Source organism: Lynx rufus, unplaced genomic scaffold (assembly GCF_022079265.1).
Source record: "Lynx rufus isolate CCGP_SWC_20201006 ecotype Redwood Valley unplaced genomic scaffold, mLynRuf1.p SCAF_11, whole genome shotgun sequence".
In the NCBI taxonomy this organism is placed as follows: domain Eukaryota; kingdom Metazoa; phylum Chordata; class Mammalia; order Carnivora; family Felidae; genus Lynx; species Lynx rufus.
Genome location: NW_025814825.1, coordinates 30,063,887 through 30,083,304, shown reverse-complemented (window position 1 = coordinate 30,083,304; position 19,418 = coordinate 30,063,887). Strand labels below are relative to the sequence as shown.

The window sequence follows — 19,418 nt, the reverse complement described above, 5'->3', positions numbered from 1 at the left end:
GGGAAGAGCTCAGGATGAGGGGTGCGTCTCTCCCTGCCCTGGCCTCAACTTGGGGAAGCCTCAACTTGGGGAAGCCCTGCGATGCTCACCAATGGGGAAGGCCCCAGCTCTCACTCCGAGGAAGGGTGAAGCTCCCGTCTGACTCTCTAAACTTGACCCTGCAGCCCCCCCCCACCCCCGCCCATGCACGGGGCAGCCTTCACTAGGGTCTGCCCTGGTTCTGATACGTCCCAGGGGCTCTCCGTCCCACAACAGGATGATCTGGGGTCTCAGCCTGCACAGCTCAGAGAGATACAAAACTCAGGAACCTCCAACTGGGTGAGGGGCTCCACGGGAAAGATATTATAACAAAGCAAGTAAAATAATGGCCTCAGTCTAAGTTCCTATCTGTCACCAGCGACACTGGATAATCAAACTAAATGAAGAATAAACACCATATATTTTGCTACATAATCAAATGGTGATAGTAAAGGCAAACTGTGCAAAACAAAGCCCTCGGAAATGTACCGGGCCCTGCCTGGGTGCAGCGGAGCCGCCGCGGGCTCTTCCTAACACTGGTTTCAGACCTGGGCTCCTACTGTAAGGTTTCCTCAGGCGTCTGACCCAACCTGCGCCTCTCACATCTTGAACCTCCTGTTAACAAGAACAGAGGGAGACACCGTTAAGGCGGAGGCCAGGCCGCAAGCCTTAAGACGCCGAGCCCTGCTGCAGCAGGGCCCCCACTCCTGACTTCCAAATCGCGGCCGTGTGCCTCCTTTCCGAGGCCCTGGGAAGGGGGAGGGTGGTGAGAGAGGCAGCCAGGGCTGAAGCGGAGGGATGGATGGAAGATGGGAAGCGGAGAGGAAAGTCGGGCGCAGCCAGCACGGGGTACGGCGGACGAACAAGGGCACGCAGACGGACGGCGAGGCACAGTGGTCACGCGACAGGGCAGGGCGCACTGCCTTAGCCCCAGTGCGGATGGAGGGCTGGCAACCCCTTACCTCAGTGTGGCCCGGTCCTGCACCAGGCCCGGAGCAGGCTGCCTGGCCGTCCGGGGTACCACCGATCACCTCCACCTACCCCCTCACCCCCACCCCACCCCGACTGGCCCCGGGACAGTGCTGGCACCGTTCACTTGCTTCAACCCAAAACAGAATGGAGTCCGGCTCTACTCTTCCACAGCAACCCCCCCCCCCGCCCCGCCCCGCCCGTCTTCAGCGGGGCTGGCGCTACATTAGCTTGTCAGATACAGCGAGGGCCCAGGGCCAGTGAGGTCACAGGAGGACAGAAACGGAGCGTGTTTGCTTTTCGGAATGTGGGGCCAACCGTCTTAGTCCCCACGGTCCCAGCTCCCCCAGCAGGAGTGGAAGGCACTGTCTCGCTGAGCACTGCAGAGAGCAGTCTGTCGCCTCAGGGCAGCAATAGCTTGACCCACCATTGCTAGATGGCAAACAGTCCCCTGTGGTCTTCAGAAGGGACCCACTGCCCCTCTCGAGGCACAGAGACGTGCCCTTCCTGCTGTACGAGGAACAGAGAGCGTGGGGCGCGGGCCTGACCGGCTCCTGAGCGGATTAGGAAAGGTAGGAGTACCCCAGCGCAGGTGCCCCAGCCCAGGCCTGCGCTGCCCTGGGCAGACCAGCAAACATCCTGATGCCTTAGGAGGCAGGGCAGGTGGGGAGCGGGAGGGCATCCCGTACACCCCGGAGCAGGCCTGCCATCCCCAGGGCTGGCAAGAGGGGTGCAGGCTGGAGAGTCAGCCACATAAAAGGGAGAGGGATGGGGAATAAAAGGACTTGGGCCGCAGCGCCCTAGCAGGACACTTCCCTGATGGGGAAAAGGAATGGCCACAAGGTTCTGTGCTGCCATCCCAGAGGAGGACGCTAAAGCGTGAGGGGACACAGTGTTCCAGGTGAGTCTAACAGGTGGGCGCCTTGGGTTTTCTTCTCCTGATTCCATCTGTCCAGTGCTCCAACCACTTCATCTTTCCGGATCCATAGACTGAATCATGACCAGGGGCCTGGGGTGCAGGGGGAGTGTTTATGTGGGACAGGAGGATGGGGAGCACAGCCCAGACATGCGAGGTGTCCTTTTTCGAAGTACTACTGAAATCTGGGTTTTGCTCTCCCATGTGATCCCCCTCATTCCGGTCCAGATTAGAGAGACTTGGCAAAAAATCTTAGACATAAATCTGTGGGTGGTATGAGGAAGGTTCTAGAGCTTTCTAGAGCACCATGTTCACTTTAAGCACATATTTCCCATGAGTGAGGACTGAGGCAGCTGTGTCCCGGAACCTAATCGCACAAGGTCACAGAGACTGTCCCAGCAGGTGGGTGGGGACAGGCCCTTCACACAGTTCCTCCACATCGGGGACCCGTTTAAAGAATCTATAAAGTGAACTGCCTGGACAAGAGGCTCCCTGAGAAGTATTTTCCACAGCTGCTCCCCGGGAATGCGGAGCTGCTACCCCCTCGGTGTCCGGAAACCAGCCCTGCTCGGAGGTAAAGCCGCTCTCACAGCCCCAGGGCTAGGACGGGGGTGCTGGAGAAGTCCCACCCCAGGTGGCAGAGGGGTGGAGGGCCCCTTGGGAAAGAGTCAGTTACCACCTGTAAAAGGCACGGCCATAGCTAGCTGGGCCCCACGAAGGCTGTGCCGGGCAGCACCCGCCGTGGTCAAGGGGAGGGCAGAAGGCCCTGGCCGGCCGAGGCGCCGCTGCTGTGCTAGCAGATGGCCCTGTGCGGGCCAGGCCTGCACTCTGGCCTCAGCAGGAAGTCACGCTGTGAGTGTGTGAGCCGGTGTGCCGGTGAACCGGCCCTTCTGGGAGAGGGAGTGGAGGGCCGGGTGGGGGTTCAGCAGCCCAGGGCAAGGCCGGAGACCCCGGGCCGCTCGAGACAGTCCTGAGCATAGTGTCCTCATCCCAGACCACAACCCCAGTCTCGGCACAACTACTTTCTTCATAACTTAGCAGACCAGGAAGGGCCTTAAAAAGCGCCTAAACACGGGAGCCAGTGTGGCCAGAGGAGCGCCGCTCCTCCGAGGAAGGTCTGAGCACCTGCACGGAAGGCAAGGCGTGTGCCCTGGAGGAGGGTTAGAGCAAATTTACAAAGCGCCGGAGAGACAAGAGCAGCGCGCACTGCGGTCCATCTCGAAGTGGCAGAGAACTAGTTTTTCCTTTTCTGGGCAGCCTTTCTCTTCTTCTGTCGCTTCTTTTTTCCTATCTTTTCTCTTTTCCCCATTTTTTCTTCTCTGCGCCCCCTTAGATAAAATCAGTAGAACCATTAATGACGTTGAAAGGGACCGGGGTCTGTCTCAGTCTGCACACTATTTCACGCTGGCCTGGGGATCAGTCTCAACCCTGTCTTCTGTCTTAGGCCTGGAGGCCCCCGGGCAAAGCACGGCCCACCAGTACTTCCTTAAAATAAAACAGACATTTTCCCCCTGACTCCAAGAGAAATATTGGCCAGCCTTCCAGAACATCTGTGACCTGGCTATCGCCATGGCCAACCTGCCAACCTGGCCCTGGTTCCAGCTATGGCCTGAGGTTTCCAACCTGGAAAGGCACTCACATCTGATAGGCTGTGAAGGGTGTGAAGTCCAGGGCCAGGCTGGACTTGGCCTTCTAACTCACCTCAATCCCATCTACTCAGCCTTCCTTCCTTCTCAGTGCAGAGCTGAACTCCCTGCTCGAGCTAAAAAAAACCCTGCGCTTCAAACTGAATCATGCTTTGGAGGTTAGAGACCCAACATTCAGATGGCCATCCAGGAGAGGAGAAAGAAGGCAGCCTGATGCCACTTTCTCCTTTCTGGATGCTTGGGGGACTCCCCCCAGGGAATGACTGGGATTGTTCTGGAGAGCAAGGAAGAGAGCTGGTTAGCAGAATTTGATTAGAACAACTGGCTCATGACTGTCACATTAAAATGATTCAAGCTGAATGGTATTTAATGATTTATGGGGTAAGGCCACCTGCTCCTGGGCAGGCTTTCTATTAACCATGGCCTGGAATTATGGGATTTTTACATGGGAGAATGTGAAAGCTGGATATTATGAGAGTTGAGTCTCTGGAGATTACGTGGGGGTGTTAGGAGAACCGAGGAAGAGGAGGAAGGGGAAGAGGAATTAGTGAGTCAAATATTATTCTTCAGAAAACTAGCACTGTTGTTTCCATTGGGTTTAAAAAAAAAAAAAGAAAGAAAGAAAGAAAGAAAAAAACCAAAAGGCTCAAAAACTTAAGTTGCAGCTCTCATTTGCTCCTGAGCCAGGCCCGTGCTCACATGTGAACTCGGCAAGAGAGATTCAAGGCACCTGACCAGCAGGCCACCTTATCTTCATAAACTCCAGAAAGGTATCAGAGCCCCGTGTCTAACCACTAATGGATTTTATTTCAGGTAAAGAAATTCCCACATCCAGTAGGAGGCTGATGCCATGAAACAATTAGCATTTTTATTGCTAGTGCATATAATGTCACATTGGATACAATTTTAGTACAAGTGAAAAAATACACTGTGGCTAAACATTAAAAAGCTGCAATCACATTTATAGATCGTATATATTTCTTTACAAATTGCCAGTAGTTTAAGATAATAGAGAAAAGGTAACCTACTGACGTTCATATGGCTCCACTTTCAAATATATGAATTGTTCGACTATAAATATATTCTGAAATACAATTGTTTTCTAAAGAAACATAAAAAAATGTGCACAAAAAATATATAAAAAATGCCTTGCAGAAAGTTACAAATACCACTAGGCCCATCTGTGGATCACATTTACCATGGAAATGTCACCTTGCCAACATTTCTGATTGGAGCCTGAAACCATGCTGTGGTTTCAGGAGGAGGGGTTAGTGGCAAGAGGCTCATTTATTCATTCGTTTTTCCACTTCGGATTTCAGACACCTCAGGGTGTACAGAGCCTCCGTGGCATATATAAGCTTCGGAGGCAATCACAGAACCAAATTCCTCGAAACAAGTTCAGATTGAAAATTGCATCGGACTCTGCAAAGACCTGCCTTTCAGGGAAGGCGGAGACAGCATCTCCCACCCACCCCCGGAGAGGGCCAGCCCCGTTCTGGAGGCAGAGGCCAAAGAAGATTCTCACAGAGGGCCTGAGCAGGAGGGGAGGGTGAAGAGAGGAGAGGGCTGCAGGGCGGGGGCCCCAGCAATCCCTCTCCTCCCACTGAGCATGTACAGAAATGGGAAGCAGAGCAAGATAAAAGCATGCTGCCGGAGGCAGGGAGAGGCCTGGGAATGACCGGGACAGGGTTTCTGAGCACAGTCCCCAGCGACAGTAGCCTCTACATGGAGCCTACAGATCCGATCACTGAGCTGGAAGGAGAGGGTGGAGGTGGTGGCCGTGGCCTAGCACCGGTCAGTATCAGAGGGTCACCTTGGGCTGTCATTCTAGGACGGGCACCCACTGCGGGAGCCGCGCACGGTCTTCCTCTGAGTCTGGAGGAAGGACGCTTTTCTGAGCTCCATGCTTGGCCTGTCACCTGACTGTGCCCAGATGCCCCAGGGGCAAAGGAAGAAAAGCTCCACAACAAAACCAAATACAGATCGTGAAGTCATCATTGATTAAAAAAAAGATAATGGGAATGATGTGATTATGAGGATTACGAGAGAACCGACAGCGGGAAATGCTGCTGGTACAACAGAATTTCTTAGAAAAACCCCAGTTATAGAACAGCCAGTGCGCAAGGGTATGGGGCTCGGGTGGACATAAGCTGCGGTATCGTACCATAGGCTATAAATGCGGGTGTCTACGTGCCGGGCCGACCTCAAGCCTGTTCCCAGGTCAGTGCGCTACCCCCAAGGCACGCCTGGTCCCCCCCATGCAGGCCTTCCTCCCCCAACCTTGCCCTTCCATCTGCCACACGGGTCTTAGCTTTCCTCAAGTGGGTCTACCGGAAAGTCCTTTTTGGCTGTTGTGCTTACTTGTTTAAAGCTTTCTCCAGGTATTCCTGAATCCACTTCAATTTCGGGTCAATGCACACTTGTCTATTGTTGTTCTTCAGCCTCGCCCTGCCAAAACAGAAGAGGCGACAGTGTGTGGCTGAACGGAGAAGGCGCCGCTGGGATCTGGGCACCCGCTCCTCTGACGCCCGCGTCAGGGCCCTCCCCGGTGCCACGTGTCCCACTCGGCGGGCTCGGGTTCGGGAGGAACTCAGGGTGCGCCGGGGACACATGTTCCTAGCATTGTGGCAAGTCCTGCCGCAGAGCTAGGGGAAGGCGAGAAGAGGCTTTCCAGGGGAGTCCAGGGAGAATGCACCACAGGGAACATCTGAGTTGGCCTTTGAAGGAGGAGAGGGAGCTGGGCAAGTGAAATCAAGGGGGAGAGAAAAGCAAGAGCAAAGGCACCAAGGGGGCACCTGCTTAGAGGATGTGGAGGAAGAAGCGGGCGGCCAGGTGTAAAGGGCAAAAGAGTGGGACTTTCTCTGTAAGATCGTGGGGGCTTACGTTGGAAAGCGATAAAGGCTGATTCTTATTTGGATGGATCATCTTGAAAGTACGTGGTGGACAGACTTAAGAGTAAGCCTGGAGGTAGGAGGCCTGCAAAGAGGTACTGCGGTAGTCTGGGGAAGAGAGGTGACAGGGCAGTGAGGGAGGGACGGTGCAGGTAGTTTGCCAGAAAATGGTTTCCAGGGAGGGTTTACAAGTTCCCTCAATGTTCCATGGTCACATTTGTTTTTTTACAAATTCAAAGGGCATCTTCCTCCCAGGTCTCTGCCCCACTCACACTTCCCTCTCCAGGTCCCCCTCCCTAAAGCCCTGGGTACCAGGCAATCTCAAGCAGCCTGAGGACTCCCTGCCCAGCCACACACGGCTCTGTGTGGACAACTAAGGCCAGCACAGTGGCTTGGGGACACCGCCGGACGTCACGCAGCCTGCCTGTCAAGTGACTGACATACGCGGAGGAAGAGTGCGGTTCAGAGCAAGGAGTTTGAATTTGGCTGCCACTGCTTATGAATTAATCCTGTGTTTGCCCAGACCAGCGAATCATGTCTGGCTTCTTCAACTTCAAGGTGCATTCCTAGCAGGTGGACCTGTGTAATCTGAACCGCAAAGCAGGTCTATGGCGCTAAATTCAATGTCTGATACAACACTTCTCAAAGGGGAGGCAGTATTGATTTTAAGAAAGTAAGTGAAAAAAACATCCATCTTCTAGTGGGTCTAAAACATCCTGTAAATGACAAACACGTCCGAGGCAGCAAAGGCTAGCAAAAAACGACAAAACCAAACTTAAAAACAGTTGGTATCGGGTGGAAAAGGCTTGTGGCAGTTGCAGCCTTCATTCCAACTGCTGTGCCCCCGCCCCGTTCTCAGCACTGGGGCTTTCCGGGAGGTGAGCTCCCCACGAGAGACCCTGAGCCTCAGCACCTCGGCGTCTAGCCACATGACCACAAGGCGCTGTGTGCAAGCATGGGTGCGTCTGAGCGCCCGAGGGCCAAGCAATCAATGGCGCGAGCGGCTCTCTTCCCCGAACCCCGCCCCGCCTCCTGCAGCCCAGGCGAGCGATTTTTGTGTGTTGTATAGGTGTCGCTTCAGTCTGCCTCGTTCCGCACATGAATGAAATCAAATATCAACAGCTGCCCTCAACGCCAGCAAAGCAAAAACTCGTGGGTTGTGTGGGAGAAAACGCCGTTAAGTGAGCTGAAAATGTTGAGTTTCACCCAGTGGTTAGAGGCTTGGCCTGAATTTGGGTCTCGTGAGATTTTTTTTTTTTTTTTAATTTTTTTTTTTTTTTCCAACGTTTATTTATTTTTGGGACAGAGAGAGACAGAGCATGAACGGGGGAGGGGCAGAGAGAGAGGGAGACACAGAATCGGAAACAGGCTCCAGGCTCTAAGCCATCAGCCCAGAGCCTGACGCGGGGCTCGAACTCACGGACCGCGAGATCGTGACCTGGCTGAAGTCGGACGCTTAACCGACTGCGCCACCCAGGCGCCCCAAGGGTCTCGTGAGATTTTGCTGTGTGTTAAAGGATGGATTTAGATCACCAAAGCCTGGAGACTGGCAGGACAGACAACTGTTCCTAGCAAAGGGCTGGCTAATTTACTGGACTTCAGAGGAAACTCTGGTGAAGCCCGTGTTTCTCTAGTCTGGAGGCACCCAACTGTACTGCCATTTCCTGTGCTAAAGGAGGAAACTTGGAAAAAAAGAAACAAGAAAGGCTAGGGGCACAGCGGGGTGCCAAGGGTAAGAGTGGCTTTTGAAACTCCTGCCTGGTAGCTTACTCACAGGCCTGGTGGTGATCACAGCTGCCTCTAATTATGCCAAGTTCAAGGCTGGTGGCTCAGCATGTGTCGGCTCTCCAGCGTTTACAAGTTTTGAGCTAGGTGCTACTATGCCCATTAGAGGCAACACTCCTGGAAGATGATGTTGAGACTTACACGATCTGAAGGGCACAGTTGGGAGTGTTGAGGATTTTAAGATGCTTGACGTTGGCTCTGGCAACGTGGCTCTCGAAGAATCGGCAAGGACATCTGTAGCTCAGGCTGACCGGTTTCCCTAGAAGAGGTGATGGAAGCAACGCAGTTTGTTATGATCCTGCCAGACCTTGGGGATATATGTGTGGATGTGTCTGCGGCCAAGGGTTAAGGTGGTGGAATGATGTCAGGATCCAGAGCTATGGGACGGGTCACGGGTGCATCCTTGCTAAGACCTCTTGGGCAGCACAGTGAGCTCTGGGTGGGCGAAGGCCCGAGCCTCCATAGGGCCAGAGGGTAAATGGACCTTCAGAGAGCTGGATCCTAGGGGGCAGGGGAATTAGAAGAAGCCCCCTGCTCGGTGTCTTAAAATATATTAATCCCAGGAGACAACTGTTTCAGTCCAAGGTACTGGGGTTCCCAGTTATTCTTTGCAAAATAAACTCTTCCAGGGCCAACTAGAAAAGCCTCCCCCCACCCCACCCCCCTCCCCCTCCTCTCCCTCAGGGAAGGAGGAAGGGGAAGCAGAAGGCTCCAGAAGCAGCAGTTCCCCTGGGAATGCTGCCCTCCCCCACCTGCAATCTTCTCTCCTCACATTCACCTTAAACCCAGGCAGCCACAAAAGAATCCTGGCAGGCTTCCTACCTGGGAGTCCCCAGAGGGCCGGCCAAGGGTCCACCTTCTCCTAGGCACTCCCCTGAAGGCAGGGAGATTATCAGGACTGGAGTCAAAAGTGGCTTTCATTGTGCTGGGATGCTCCAGCCTCCTGGGTTGTATTACCTCTTTGTTTGCCAATTCACCAATTTGCAAAATGCCATAATTGACACTCATTAGTTTAAATAAGCAAAGGGCTCCTGCAGAACCCACCACTCACCCTCTAAGTCTAGAATTGCAAGCCCTGGGGGGCTGGGATCTTTGTGGGTTTTTTTTTTTTTTTCTTTTCTGCAGATTTTATCCAAGCCCTACTTAATACCCCAAATTATTTGAATTTGTGGATCCTTTCATCAGGGATTAAATGTATGTCTGAGAATATTTAGTCCAGAGATTAAAAAAAAAAAAAAAGTTTCCCTGTTTACAGAGCTCCTAGAGGCCTCCCGGTGGTTCTGAAGTTCTGCATTTTGGAGCAAGAGACCTGGGGAAGCTGCAGGACACCTTGTAAGGGACTTAATTTTTCCAGAAGCTGTGTTCAGTTGAGAGATGGCATGGCCTGCAAACAGCAGCCTATTTAGCCCAGTCAGGGGAAAAGCAGACCACCCGGCCCCCTAGGATCAAAGTCGAATCCTTAAACTCCAGTAAGGAGAAAGCCTGACTTCAGGGTGCTCAGTGACTCAGGGCCCTGGAAGGGTCCCTGGAGCAGTCTTCAAATGTATACCCGAACTTACTCCAGAAAGTCACTGCTGGGGCCTGGCTTTCAGCAACTACACCCAATCCCTGTGGTAGATGCTGGGTGTAGCACATGTTACCATACTGCGCATGCTGCCCTGTAACCAGATCGCCTGGGAAAGCCATCCCGGGGCTGGGGGCTAGGTGGTCTGGGTAAAGGAGAAGCCAAAGTCTCCCCCTCGGAGTGTCCTGTCTCCAGTCTCCCTGGAATGCTCATGTGTCCTCCAGAGCTGGCTAGGGACTGGGGAACTGGGGCTGGGTGGTGACACAGGAAGGGTCCCAACCCCAGCGCAGCAGGCTGAAAGGGACACAGTGTGAGTGCTTTAGCCGGTGGGGGGCTGCTGGTGGGGGCTGCTGGTGGGGGCTGCTGCTCTCCCATGTCTGGGAAGCTTTTCTGGCTCCACTAACCAAGTAGTGGAGATCAGGCCAGAAATCAGAGCTGAATCAGAGCTCAAAACACAGGCTTTCTCTTCTCTCCTTTCCCCCCTTTTACCCCCTGGGATTATCCATTTCCTTCAAAGGCAATTCTTATTCCTGCTCCCAGGACCCAGTTGCCTGTCTATCAAGTGGGGAATTTCAATAGGTTTTTTAAAGGGACAGAGCGCCCAGGGCTCTTACTAGAGAACTCACCTGGGGTTCTCTCCTCCAGCTTTTTGTCAACATTACTAACTTTTGCAACTGGTTTGGATGTGACTCTGCATATAGGCCTGACACCTGATTGGCCTAGATGTTACGGCTTGGGACCCGGTGAACTTGGCTCTGTTCAGGAGCAGTTACAAGAGAATCTTCCACTCCAATGCAGAGACAGGAGCCCTGGCCAGCCTCTCCAACCGGGCCTCAGAATGGAGCCTGGCCTGGATGCATATAACCCCTGAAAGTCCAGGGCATCTAGGGGCCCAGCTGCTTGGCTGAAGTCAGGTGGAGGGAGGGCAGGAGAGTGAGCCTGACCCTGAACAAGGGTATCTCCAAGTGCAGTTCTGAAGTCGGTATAGGTCCACAGGCTCCAGGAGGTCAAGAGGTACATTCAAGCCTATACATGCAAGGAGAACCAGACAGACCTAGAGCCCGAGACCCTGATCTGGCCACTTGGCTGCTAAGAGGGCAACTCAGAAGGACAAACAACCAACCCTTCCCAGGGCCAAGATGAGTCTGTCAGTGGGGGCCCCTGCTCCCTCTGTGCTCCTTCCAGGCCAGCTACACCTGGGTCCCTGCATTCCTGTCCTTTCTGCAGCTCCCCAGGGGAGTGGGACAGCTTGGGGAAGCACCATTTCCCTGAGAGGCACAGAATGACACCTCCACTCTCACCAGACACTCAAATTGTTAATGCTCAAGCCAGAGTGTCCCCCATGTCCCAGGGCTTCGGCAAGGAGACTCAGCCTCACATACTTTTTCTTTCGGCTTAGGAGGTAAAATCTAAATTGCCTTCCATCCAGTCCCTCTGCAGCTCTGTCCAGCAACTTGCCACACGTTTAAAGAACACTTTCCAGGCAGTCAGCTATGAACTCCTGTTAGCCCTGGCCCTCTTGCCTGGAGGCTGCAGTCATGCCCACCTTACCCACACCGGCTCCCAGGCCACTGCCTGGGACGATGCAAAGGGTCAGCGAGCGGCTGGAGCCCAGCCTAGGGCTGCAGGCTCTCAGGCCCCGCAGCTGCCCCACGGAACACACCAAGTGTCCTTCAAGCCTGTGCAGGCTTTGTTGGCAACTTCGCAGCCAAGAAAGGACAGCGTGGCCTGACTAACACGGCTTGTTTCGTGTGTTTCAAGCCAACAGTTTATTTTGTTTTGCAGCAGTGGTGTCCTGTGACAGGACAGCGAGGTTTCTCTTAAGCTTCAGAAGAAAAAAAAAAAAGCTCTCTCCCTCTCCCAGTGAAACAGGACACCACCTTTCCCAGTGGCCTAAGGCCTTGGCGATTGAACTTTGTTGCAGCGCTCATTCTGAGGGAAGAGCGATGGCTTGGCCGGTGACAAAGGCGCCTGTCTGCAGGTGTGTTTGGGGGACAGGGGAGGGGCACGAGCCACCCCGGCGGCCCCTGGGCCTCTCTTCGGTGACCCCGGGAAGAGGCAAGGAAGCAGTGGCTGGACGCGCGCCCGGGTTAGCCGCGTCGTTGCGGACCGCGGAGCTGTGCAGAAGCGCGACCGCGCGGGTGGCGCAAACCCGACAGCTGCTCTGTTTGGCTCGCCCGCGAAACCGAGCTAGGGTGGGTGCAGAGAGAGGGCCAGCCTCGCCTAAAGGGGACGCCGCGCAGCAGCACCCGACCGCACCGCCACCACGAGCGCGTCGCGATGCGAGACCCGCTTCGCGACGCGCTCTCTCGCACACGCCTCTCCAGCACCCGGCGCAGCGGGGCCTCGGAGTCCCTCTGCTTGGAGACACCGAGTCGCGCGCTGGACGACACTGGCTGGGTGGGGGTGAGGGGTGGGATGAGGGGGGACAGAGCCCGGCGCCGAAGGCTCCCGACCCCGCTCCACTCCCCAACCCCCCGGCGCGCTCCCAGCCAGTTATCCTGTCCGGTCCGACCCCGGGCAGCCGCTCGGGTCTGGCGGCCGCCCACCGTTCGGGACCCCGAGCCCAGATGCGGAGTGCGAAGCTTCAGGGCGGGTGGTGGCTGCTCCGCTCGGGGCTTCAAGCGGCGCGCCCCGCGAAGGGGGCCTGCCTCGACCTCCCCGGTGCCAGGCGGCGCGAGCTGGGTTAGCGCGGGGCGGGGCGGGGCGGGCGTGGGCAGAGGAGCCGAGCGCACTCACCGTCGCTGAGGCAGAGCGCAGCCAGCACGAGGGCCAGCACGGCGACGACCTTGGCATCCATGGCACCGGCGGACGGCGGGCGGACGCAGGCGGGACTCGGAGCGAACGCGGCGGCGGAGAGTGAAAGTGCGGCGGCGGGAGGCGCGCGCCGGGCACTTTAGAGGCGAGAGCGGGGCGGGGCGGGGCGGGGCGCGCGGCGAGGGGCGGGCCTGGAGCTGCCGCCGGGAGGCCGCGGGGGGCTCCGGCGCGCGTCCCCCTCCCACACCGCCGCCCGTCCCGTCCCCTCCCGCCCTCTCCGCGCCCGGGATGCTCCAGGGGCTGCGGTGTGCCTGGGCCTCTGACCTTCTCCTCTCCGCTGGGCCCTGCTCCGTAGGGCTCGACCTACAGCGAGGAACGCAGCCGCGCAGGGAGGCTCGGCTAAACGTTGGTTATTGTGCCCACTGAGCAGGTGGAGAGATGGAGTCCCAGAGGCGGCAACTGAAGGGGGACCAAAGAGAAGCAAACGAGTCGATGTGTGCCGAGGCCCGAGGTAGCCAAGAGCGTCCCGTTTTCGGAGTCTAGAAGCTCGAGGTGACCACCGGGCCAGGCTCGCGTTGCGCTGGGTGCCCCGCAAACTAGGCCTAAGGGAAGGAGACCAGTCCGGGCAGTCCGCGCGACTGCCATCTCAAGCCAACGCCATCATTGGTAGCCAAGCCTCAGTTTCCTCACTTGTAAAATTGCGACTCTAAAATAGAATGATGCGCCGCGGCAGGAAAATAGTCTGCTCTGCCGGCTGCGTGGATTCAACGTGAATTCTAAGCAAACGTGAATCGACTTAGGTCTCTGTCCTCTGTTCTCTCAACTGTGAAATGGGCTGATCACAGTGTAACTGGGGGAAACGATTGGCACTCCTCGCTCAGGTGTGAAGTGCTCACCCTTGAGTCTGGCACATTGTACTCAATAAATGGAAGCTAGAATAATTGTTTAAGCTTCTGCATTTTCTCCCTCTCCCAATGAATGCCCTGTGCGACCCAAAGTGTTGACCCAAAGTGTTGTGAGAACTCCCCCTTTCCCCCTCTCCCTTCTACCCCAGGGCAGCCCTCCTGGCGTGGGCCTTTCTGGTCCAGAAAACGACACCCACAGAGTCGTCCCTGGTTGGTGTCTGAACTCCTGGCAGGCCGCGCCCCAACCTTGAAACCGCCCTAGCCTAGCCAGGGAGGGGTGCAGGCAGGCGGCCCAGGGGTGAGAGGAGCACGATTTGGGACTTCATTAGTGACCACAGGACGCTCCAGCCACCTCCCGCTTACTGGCATGGCTAGACCTTGGAGTGGATTCTATCCTCGCACGCATCCAAGGAGCTGTGGCGGGGACAGGTCTGTCTCCCTGGGCAGTCAGGTAGTCAGGGCCACGGGGGCATGGGCAGGGGCCGGCGGGGCCTGGGCTCAGCAGCTCCAGCCAAGGGCCGCAGTCAGCAGGAAGTTGCAAGAACTCCTGGACTCTGGTGGTGAGGATGAGTGTCTTTCCGAAACTACTTTCACGCCCGATTAGATGCACCGTGAACTTAACATTTATTCATTCATTCACTCCAAGCCGAGCCCACTGCTGGGCACTGGGCGTAGAGCCGGGAAACGCAGTGGCTTGGTCCCTGCCCTTAAGGAACTAACATTCCAGTGGGCAAGCCAGTCCTCAGGCATTCCTGGGACCCCACTTCTTTTCAGGAGAGCCGGGCGGGTAATCGCGGAACTGGTGAGCCTTGGCTGGCTGCGGGAGGAGAAAGAGCGCGCCGGCTGAGCTCCGGCGCCCTCTGGTGGAGAAGTCTCCAACATCCTCTCCATCCCACCCCCGCTTCACCCTGGCACCTCCCACCCCCACCCCTACCCCGCCCCCAGGTCCGGGTTGACCAAAGCTCAGGCTCTCCCCTGATCCCTGCGCAGGGAGGTGAAACTAAAGTGTTGCGTGGAAAATCGAGAAGGCGGGCGTTGGCATGACTTGGAGCCTGGAACTCAGAGCCTGCCGGGAGCCGCGTGGAGCCTACCTGCTAAAGCAAATTCCAGTTTCTCGTTTGCTTCTTTTTTTGCCTCAAATCTGGTTTTGTCCCCGCAGCCAAGCCAGTCACCGGAGGGGCTCCCGTGGGCTGGGACAAAGGAAAACCGAGGCCTCCTGCCTGGCCCTGCCCCCGTCCCCCGACCCCAGGATAGACATTAGTGTGGGACACATTAGAACCGGCCACTTTCTTTATCAATTTATTAAAATACTTCTTGAACGCCTACTATGTGCCAGACACTGGATAAGTGTTTGAAGTACTTTAGTAAAGGAAGCAAAACAAAATAAAAACAAAAACCCCAACCTCCAGTCCGGGTACATCCCCAGGGGGAGAGGGGATGGAGGGGAGAAGAAAACTGCACAAAACGTAAGTAATTAACCACATATTCTATAGAAGGTTCTTACTTAGATGCTATGGGAAAATGGAGCAGAGGGAAGGGAAGCGAGTTAGGATTTTAAATAGAGACACCAAGAATCTGCATTTTAGGTAAAATCTCCAGGGTTTCAGTTGGCAAGCTATTTGAATTTTCAAATGTTCCCTGCCAATGCTGTTGGAGGCCAGGGGCTACTAGACTGTGCCTTTTCCCCTGAGTCCCGTGTTCAGCCATGGTGGGGGGGGGGCCTCCCAAATTCAAGACAGCAGGGCCCATCACTTTTTCTCTTGTGTCCTCTGCTTATGCCACTGCCTCCAGTTATAAGGCTCCACTTTTCTTTCTCTGCCAGGGAACTCCATTTTCCAGCAGGGCCCAACGCCAGCTCCCCCTCCCTGTGAGATCTTCCAGATCTCTCCCCACTCAACACTCGGAGTCGCTGCTCTTCAGAAACACCACAGTCATGTGGAGTTCAAGGTGGGAGGCAGGCAGGGGTCTGGCTGTTGAGGTGCAACTCCCTGGCCTAATTATGCCGTGACGATCCCTAGACCCCAGTGACCAGTCCAGGTGCCTGCCCACGGCCCTCCGCCCCTCGGCCTGGATTGTTCATTCCTTCAGAGTTCAACGGTTGGCCTTTCAGGGAAGGACCTTAGTACAAGGTGGAGGGTTTGCACCAAATCATTGGTTTCCAGCGTGTAAACGATCAGATGACTTTAGGTGGTACTCTGAAAACATTATTTGTAAAAACATACGGATTTATATATTTGCTTTTAAAAGAAGCAAGACAAAAGTTATAGCTAGCACATTAAAGCAGACATTTAAGATATTGTTCAAGATGGATTTCATTTTTTTAAAAGATATGGTTTCATTTTAAAAAAGCAAGTAAATTTAAACCAACGTAGTATGCAATAGTATGGGGGGTTGGAGACACAGCACAAATTGAGACAGTGATACAAAAGGACCTGAAGTTTGAAAACGCTGCCTAAATACAGAGCATTTTTGGGGTATTATTTAATACTACCCCCTCTCCCTTAAAACAAACCATTTGGCCCCAAAGTGGTAAAACAAAATCACACAAGGAGGGTATGACATCTGTCTCACCTTTGCCATCCAGGAGAGGCTAGAGAATGCTCAACCAGGAGTGCTCAGGTCCTAGGCAGGGTGTGGGGATGTTTGAGATCCTGCCCCTGCTTGCTCTGGGCACCCATGGCTTTCCCATCCCAACCAATGAGTCTTCTTCCTCCCAGCTTCTAGTGTAGACCTGGAGGGCCACAACCAGAAGACGGCTGCATGTGCTACACCCCGCCCCCACCTCGGCTCTCACACCTTTGACACCTCACATTGGGGTTCACAAGTAGGTGCCCTACGCTGGGAACCAAGAGGCCCAGGGAGAAGGACAAATCCTCAGAGCCTGGATGCTGGCATCTGTGGAATAGGTACGCTAACTCTCAAGGTTGGGATTGGAATTTACCAAGTGTGAGAAGGCCCTCAGGAAGATCGGACTTCAGCTTACTTTCTCTGAATTTGTTACATTTTGTTCTCACAAAGACGGAACTCGCGGAATAAGCCTTACTGATCTCAGCTTCGAAGACAAGAAGCCCAAAGCTCAGAGTGGTTGAAGGCCTTGACCAACATGAAACAGCTGGTCAGGGGCAAAGGCACAACTCTCTGGACCAGCATTTCTGGATTCTGGAACAACAGCAAGGCCATGGGAGTCTGCACAGGGATGTGAGTCTCTTTCACGGCAGACATCTAAGGATACTCTTGGAGTCCTGTACCCAGGGCCAGGGCTTAGCATCTGTCAGGCTGGCCATGTTTTCCTCAGCTGGATCCCAAAGGCTCTTCCCAGAGTCTCGTTTCCTTCTAGAAGGAAGGACCCCAGGGAGGCTGAGTCAGGGCTCGTGGATGAAGGGCTCTGTAGCAGGGTCCTGGCTGGTTTGGGGCCACATACGCAGGCAGGGCTTACCATAGTGGGTGTGCCCATCCAGCAAGCCAAAGACTCTGTCTCATGGACACTCCTAAAACAGGGGTAATATTTTCTGGGACATCCTCCAGGAGCACTGGACGAGTGGAGCTAGTGTTCTAGGAAAAGCCAGACCCAAGGGCTCTGAGGGTTCACGTCTGTGCTCCCAGCAGCCACACTAGCTCTCACATACCCACCCAATTCTGCCTGCGCCCATCACCAAAATCACTGGATTAATCTAATCACGTCTAGATTAATTCTGCTGTTTCCAGCCCCACCCCTCTCTCCTGTTACCCTTGCCTCTAGGCAGACTGGTCCCAGCACCTGGAGCTCCAGCAGTGGCTAGAATTGGGAATGTGCACCAGCTTCTACCACAAACCCCTGGGTGGTGGGAGGTGTGAGCCCTTTGGGATAAATGACACTTACATGTGAGTTAGTGCTATACATCTTTCGATCCCTGTATGCTCACACCTACCTTTGAGGTGGGTTCAGTGTTAACCCCATTCCCCAGATTTGGGAGCTAAGATCACAGCCAGTCTTTGGCAGAGCTGGGATTTAAATCAACTTAGCCTGGCTCTGGAGTGGGACTGTTCTTGGTGAAGGATAGAACAGTAGGTTTGAAGAAGAGTGGAAGAAAGCCCAGTTAACTTTAAATTTCAGATAAGCAACGAGTCTTTTCCTTTTTTTTTTTCCTTTGTATATATGTTCCAAATATTGCATAGGACATACTTATACCGAAAAGAATCATTCATTGTTCATCTGAAGTTCAAGTTTAACTAGGTGTCCGGGATTTTTATTTGCTGAGCCTGGTAACCCTACTCCAGAGTCTATACTGCTCAGGACACAATGGAGCCCCTCTTTGTGAGCTCTCTCCCTGGGCCTTCAAGGACATGTGGGCAGAGGGGGGTGGGTATTGGGAAGGCAAGTTCTGGAATCACCCACTTTCTCAGTGAGGGGATTTCTTGAGTTTTATTACTACAGAATCTTATTATGGTGTGAAATGGTACATTAAAGCAGTATGGGGATGATCTTTCTTTTCCATATCTCTCTCCTTTCTGCCATGAGAATTTTATTTTATTTTATTTTATTTTTTTAAAGTTTGTTTTTATTTATTTTGAGAGAGAGTGCGAGCGTACTCTGTGTGCACAATGGCGGGGTGGGGCAGAGAGAGAGGGAGAGAGAGAATCCCGAGCAGGGGCTCGATCTCACAACCATGAGATCGTGACCTGAGCGGAAATCAGGAGTCGGACGCTTTAACTGACTGAGCCACCCAGGCGCCCTGCCATGAGTATTTTAATACCACATTAGCCCCAACCCTGATTTTCCAGAGACAGTCTGGTCATGCCCGAGGCGAAAAGAGACAAGCTTTCTCCCCAGCATCACCAGCCCTCCTCTTCCACTGGCCCAGGCACAGGTATGTGAAGCCCAGCTCCTTCTGTTTTCGGTGGCATGGGGAGAGGGTGGGGGACTGTGAGGAGCTGTCATCTCAGGAGCGAGCATCACATGAGCGGTATCCTGCTCTGGGGGGATGTGCAGATGGGGAAAGAGGTCGAGCCCCGCTGTGGGTCATGGAGGAGGCTCTGGGCCTGCTGCCTGCACAGCTGGTCCCCTGGTCGGAGAAGCCAGGATTCCAGTCTCGCTGGCCCTCCTTGTCCATTGGAGGGACTTGTACTTTTTTCTCCACCTTACCTCCCCGTGGCTTGGAGGCTGTAGTCTCGCAGCACAGATGAACCGGACAAGACCGCACACGGAGGCTGCTCAGAGTGGCTTTCAAGGCCAAGTGCGAAGGCAGGCCCCGCTGGCAGCCAGGCCCAGGGGTTGCAAGTGGGGGCTGGACTCAGCTGGGGAGAATGGCCCGGCACCTTAGAGGTGCCCGTCCTTCAGACCCACTGCTCAGAAGCCCACTGGGGAGGTTAAAAGGTAGTTTTGTTGGGGACAGTTTATCCAACAAAGGATTTGTAAATTTGGTTCTTTTTTTCTTTGGCAGTGCAAATCCAGAATGTCCGCTGGGAGCTCTGGCTTCATCCATGAAGTCTCACTGGCTTCCCGCTTCTAGAAATCTTTTTCTTCTTAGGGTCCCAGACTGAAGTTTCTATGTTTGCAGCCAGGTTGTCTGATCACTTATGCTCCCTTTTTCTCTGGAGAGTACCCAAGTTTTGCCTCAGAGCCCTAGGCTGTGCCACCAAGGGGTACTATACTTCCTTCATAAATCTGTAATCCAACTTTCCTTCCATCCATCCATCCATCCATCCATCATCTACCCTTTCACCACCTACTCATCTATCCCTTCCTCTGTCCAACATCCACCCACCCATCCATTCACCCATCCACCCACCAATCCATCCATCCATCTCTCCAGCCAGCCAGCCAGCCAAATGTCCACCCCCCCATCCACCTGGCTCTCCCCTTCAACCACTCCCCACCGATCCTTTCCAGGTGCTCTAGCCCTGAGATGCCTTTTCTGCTAGAAGCAGATGCGCCTCCTGCTTCCTGGGCCACAGGGGAAGAATAATCAAGCATCGAGGGCCCCAAAT

At 54.5% G+C, this 19,418-nt stretch overlaps 1 protein-coding gene across 2 annotated transcripts; it reads right to left on the bottom strand.

The window, feature by feature from the left end:
• Positions 1-3,137: 3,137 nt before the first annotated feature.
• Positions 3,138-12,623, bottom strand: CXCL12 (C-X-C motif chemokine ligand 12). Of its 2 annotated transcripts, XM_047072641.1 has the most exons (4): positions 12,529-12,623; positions 8,367-8,484; positions 5,911-5,997; positions 3,138-3,231 (listed from the first exon to the last, which is right to left on the bottom strand). In XM_047072641.1, the coding sequence occupies exons 1-4, from the start codon at positions 12,587-12,589 to the stop codon at positions 3,138-3,140; spliced, it is 360 nt and encodes a 119-aa protein (XP_046928597.1). In that variant the 5' UTR covers positions 12,590-12,623. The 2 variants fall into 2 exon arrangements, with proteins under 2 accessions (XP_046928597.1, XP_046928598.1); XM_047072642.1 differs by lacking the exon at positions 3,138-3,231 and having other exon boundaries at positions 5,828-5,997.
• Between the last annotated feature and the right edge of the window lie 6,795 nt (positions 12,624-19,418).

What these genes read in the sequence shown, in the direction of transcription:
- CXCL12 (XM_047072641.1), bottom strand. Translation starts at nt 12,589, where the DNA reads ATGGATGCCAAGGTCGTCGCCGTGCTGGCCCTCGTGCTGGCTGCGCTC. An exon ending in TGCGCTCTGCCTCAGCGACG is followed by an intron (nt 8,485 to 12,528) that starts GTGAGTGCGCTC and finishes CACCTCTTCTAG; the next exon opens with GGAAACCGGTCAGCCTGAGC. An exon ending in AACTGTGCCCTTCAGATCGT is followed by an intron (nt 5,998 to 8,366) that starts GTAAGTCTCAAC and finishes CTGTTTTGGCAG; the next exon opens with GGCGAGGCTGAAGAACAACA.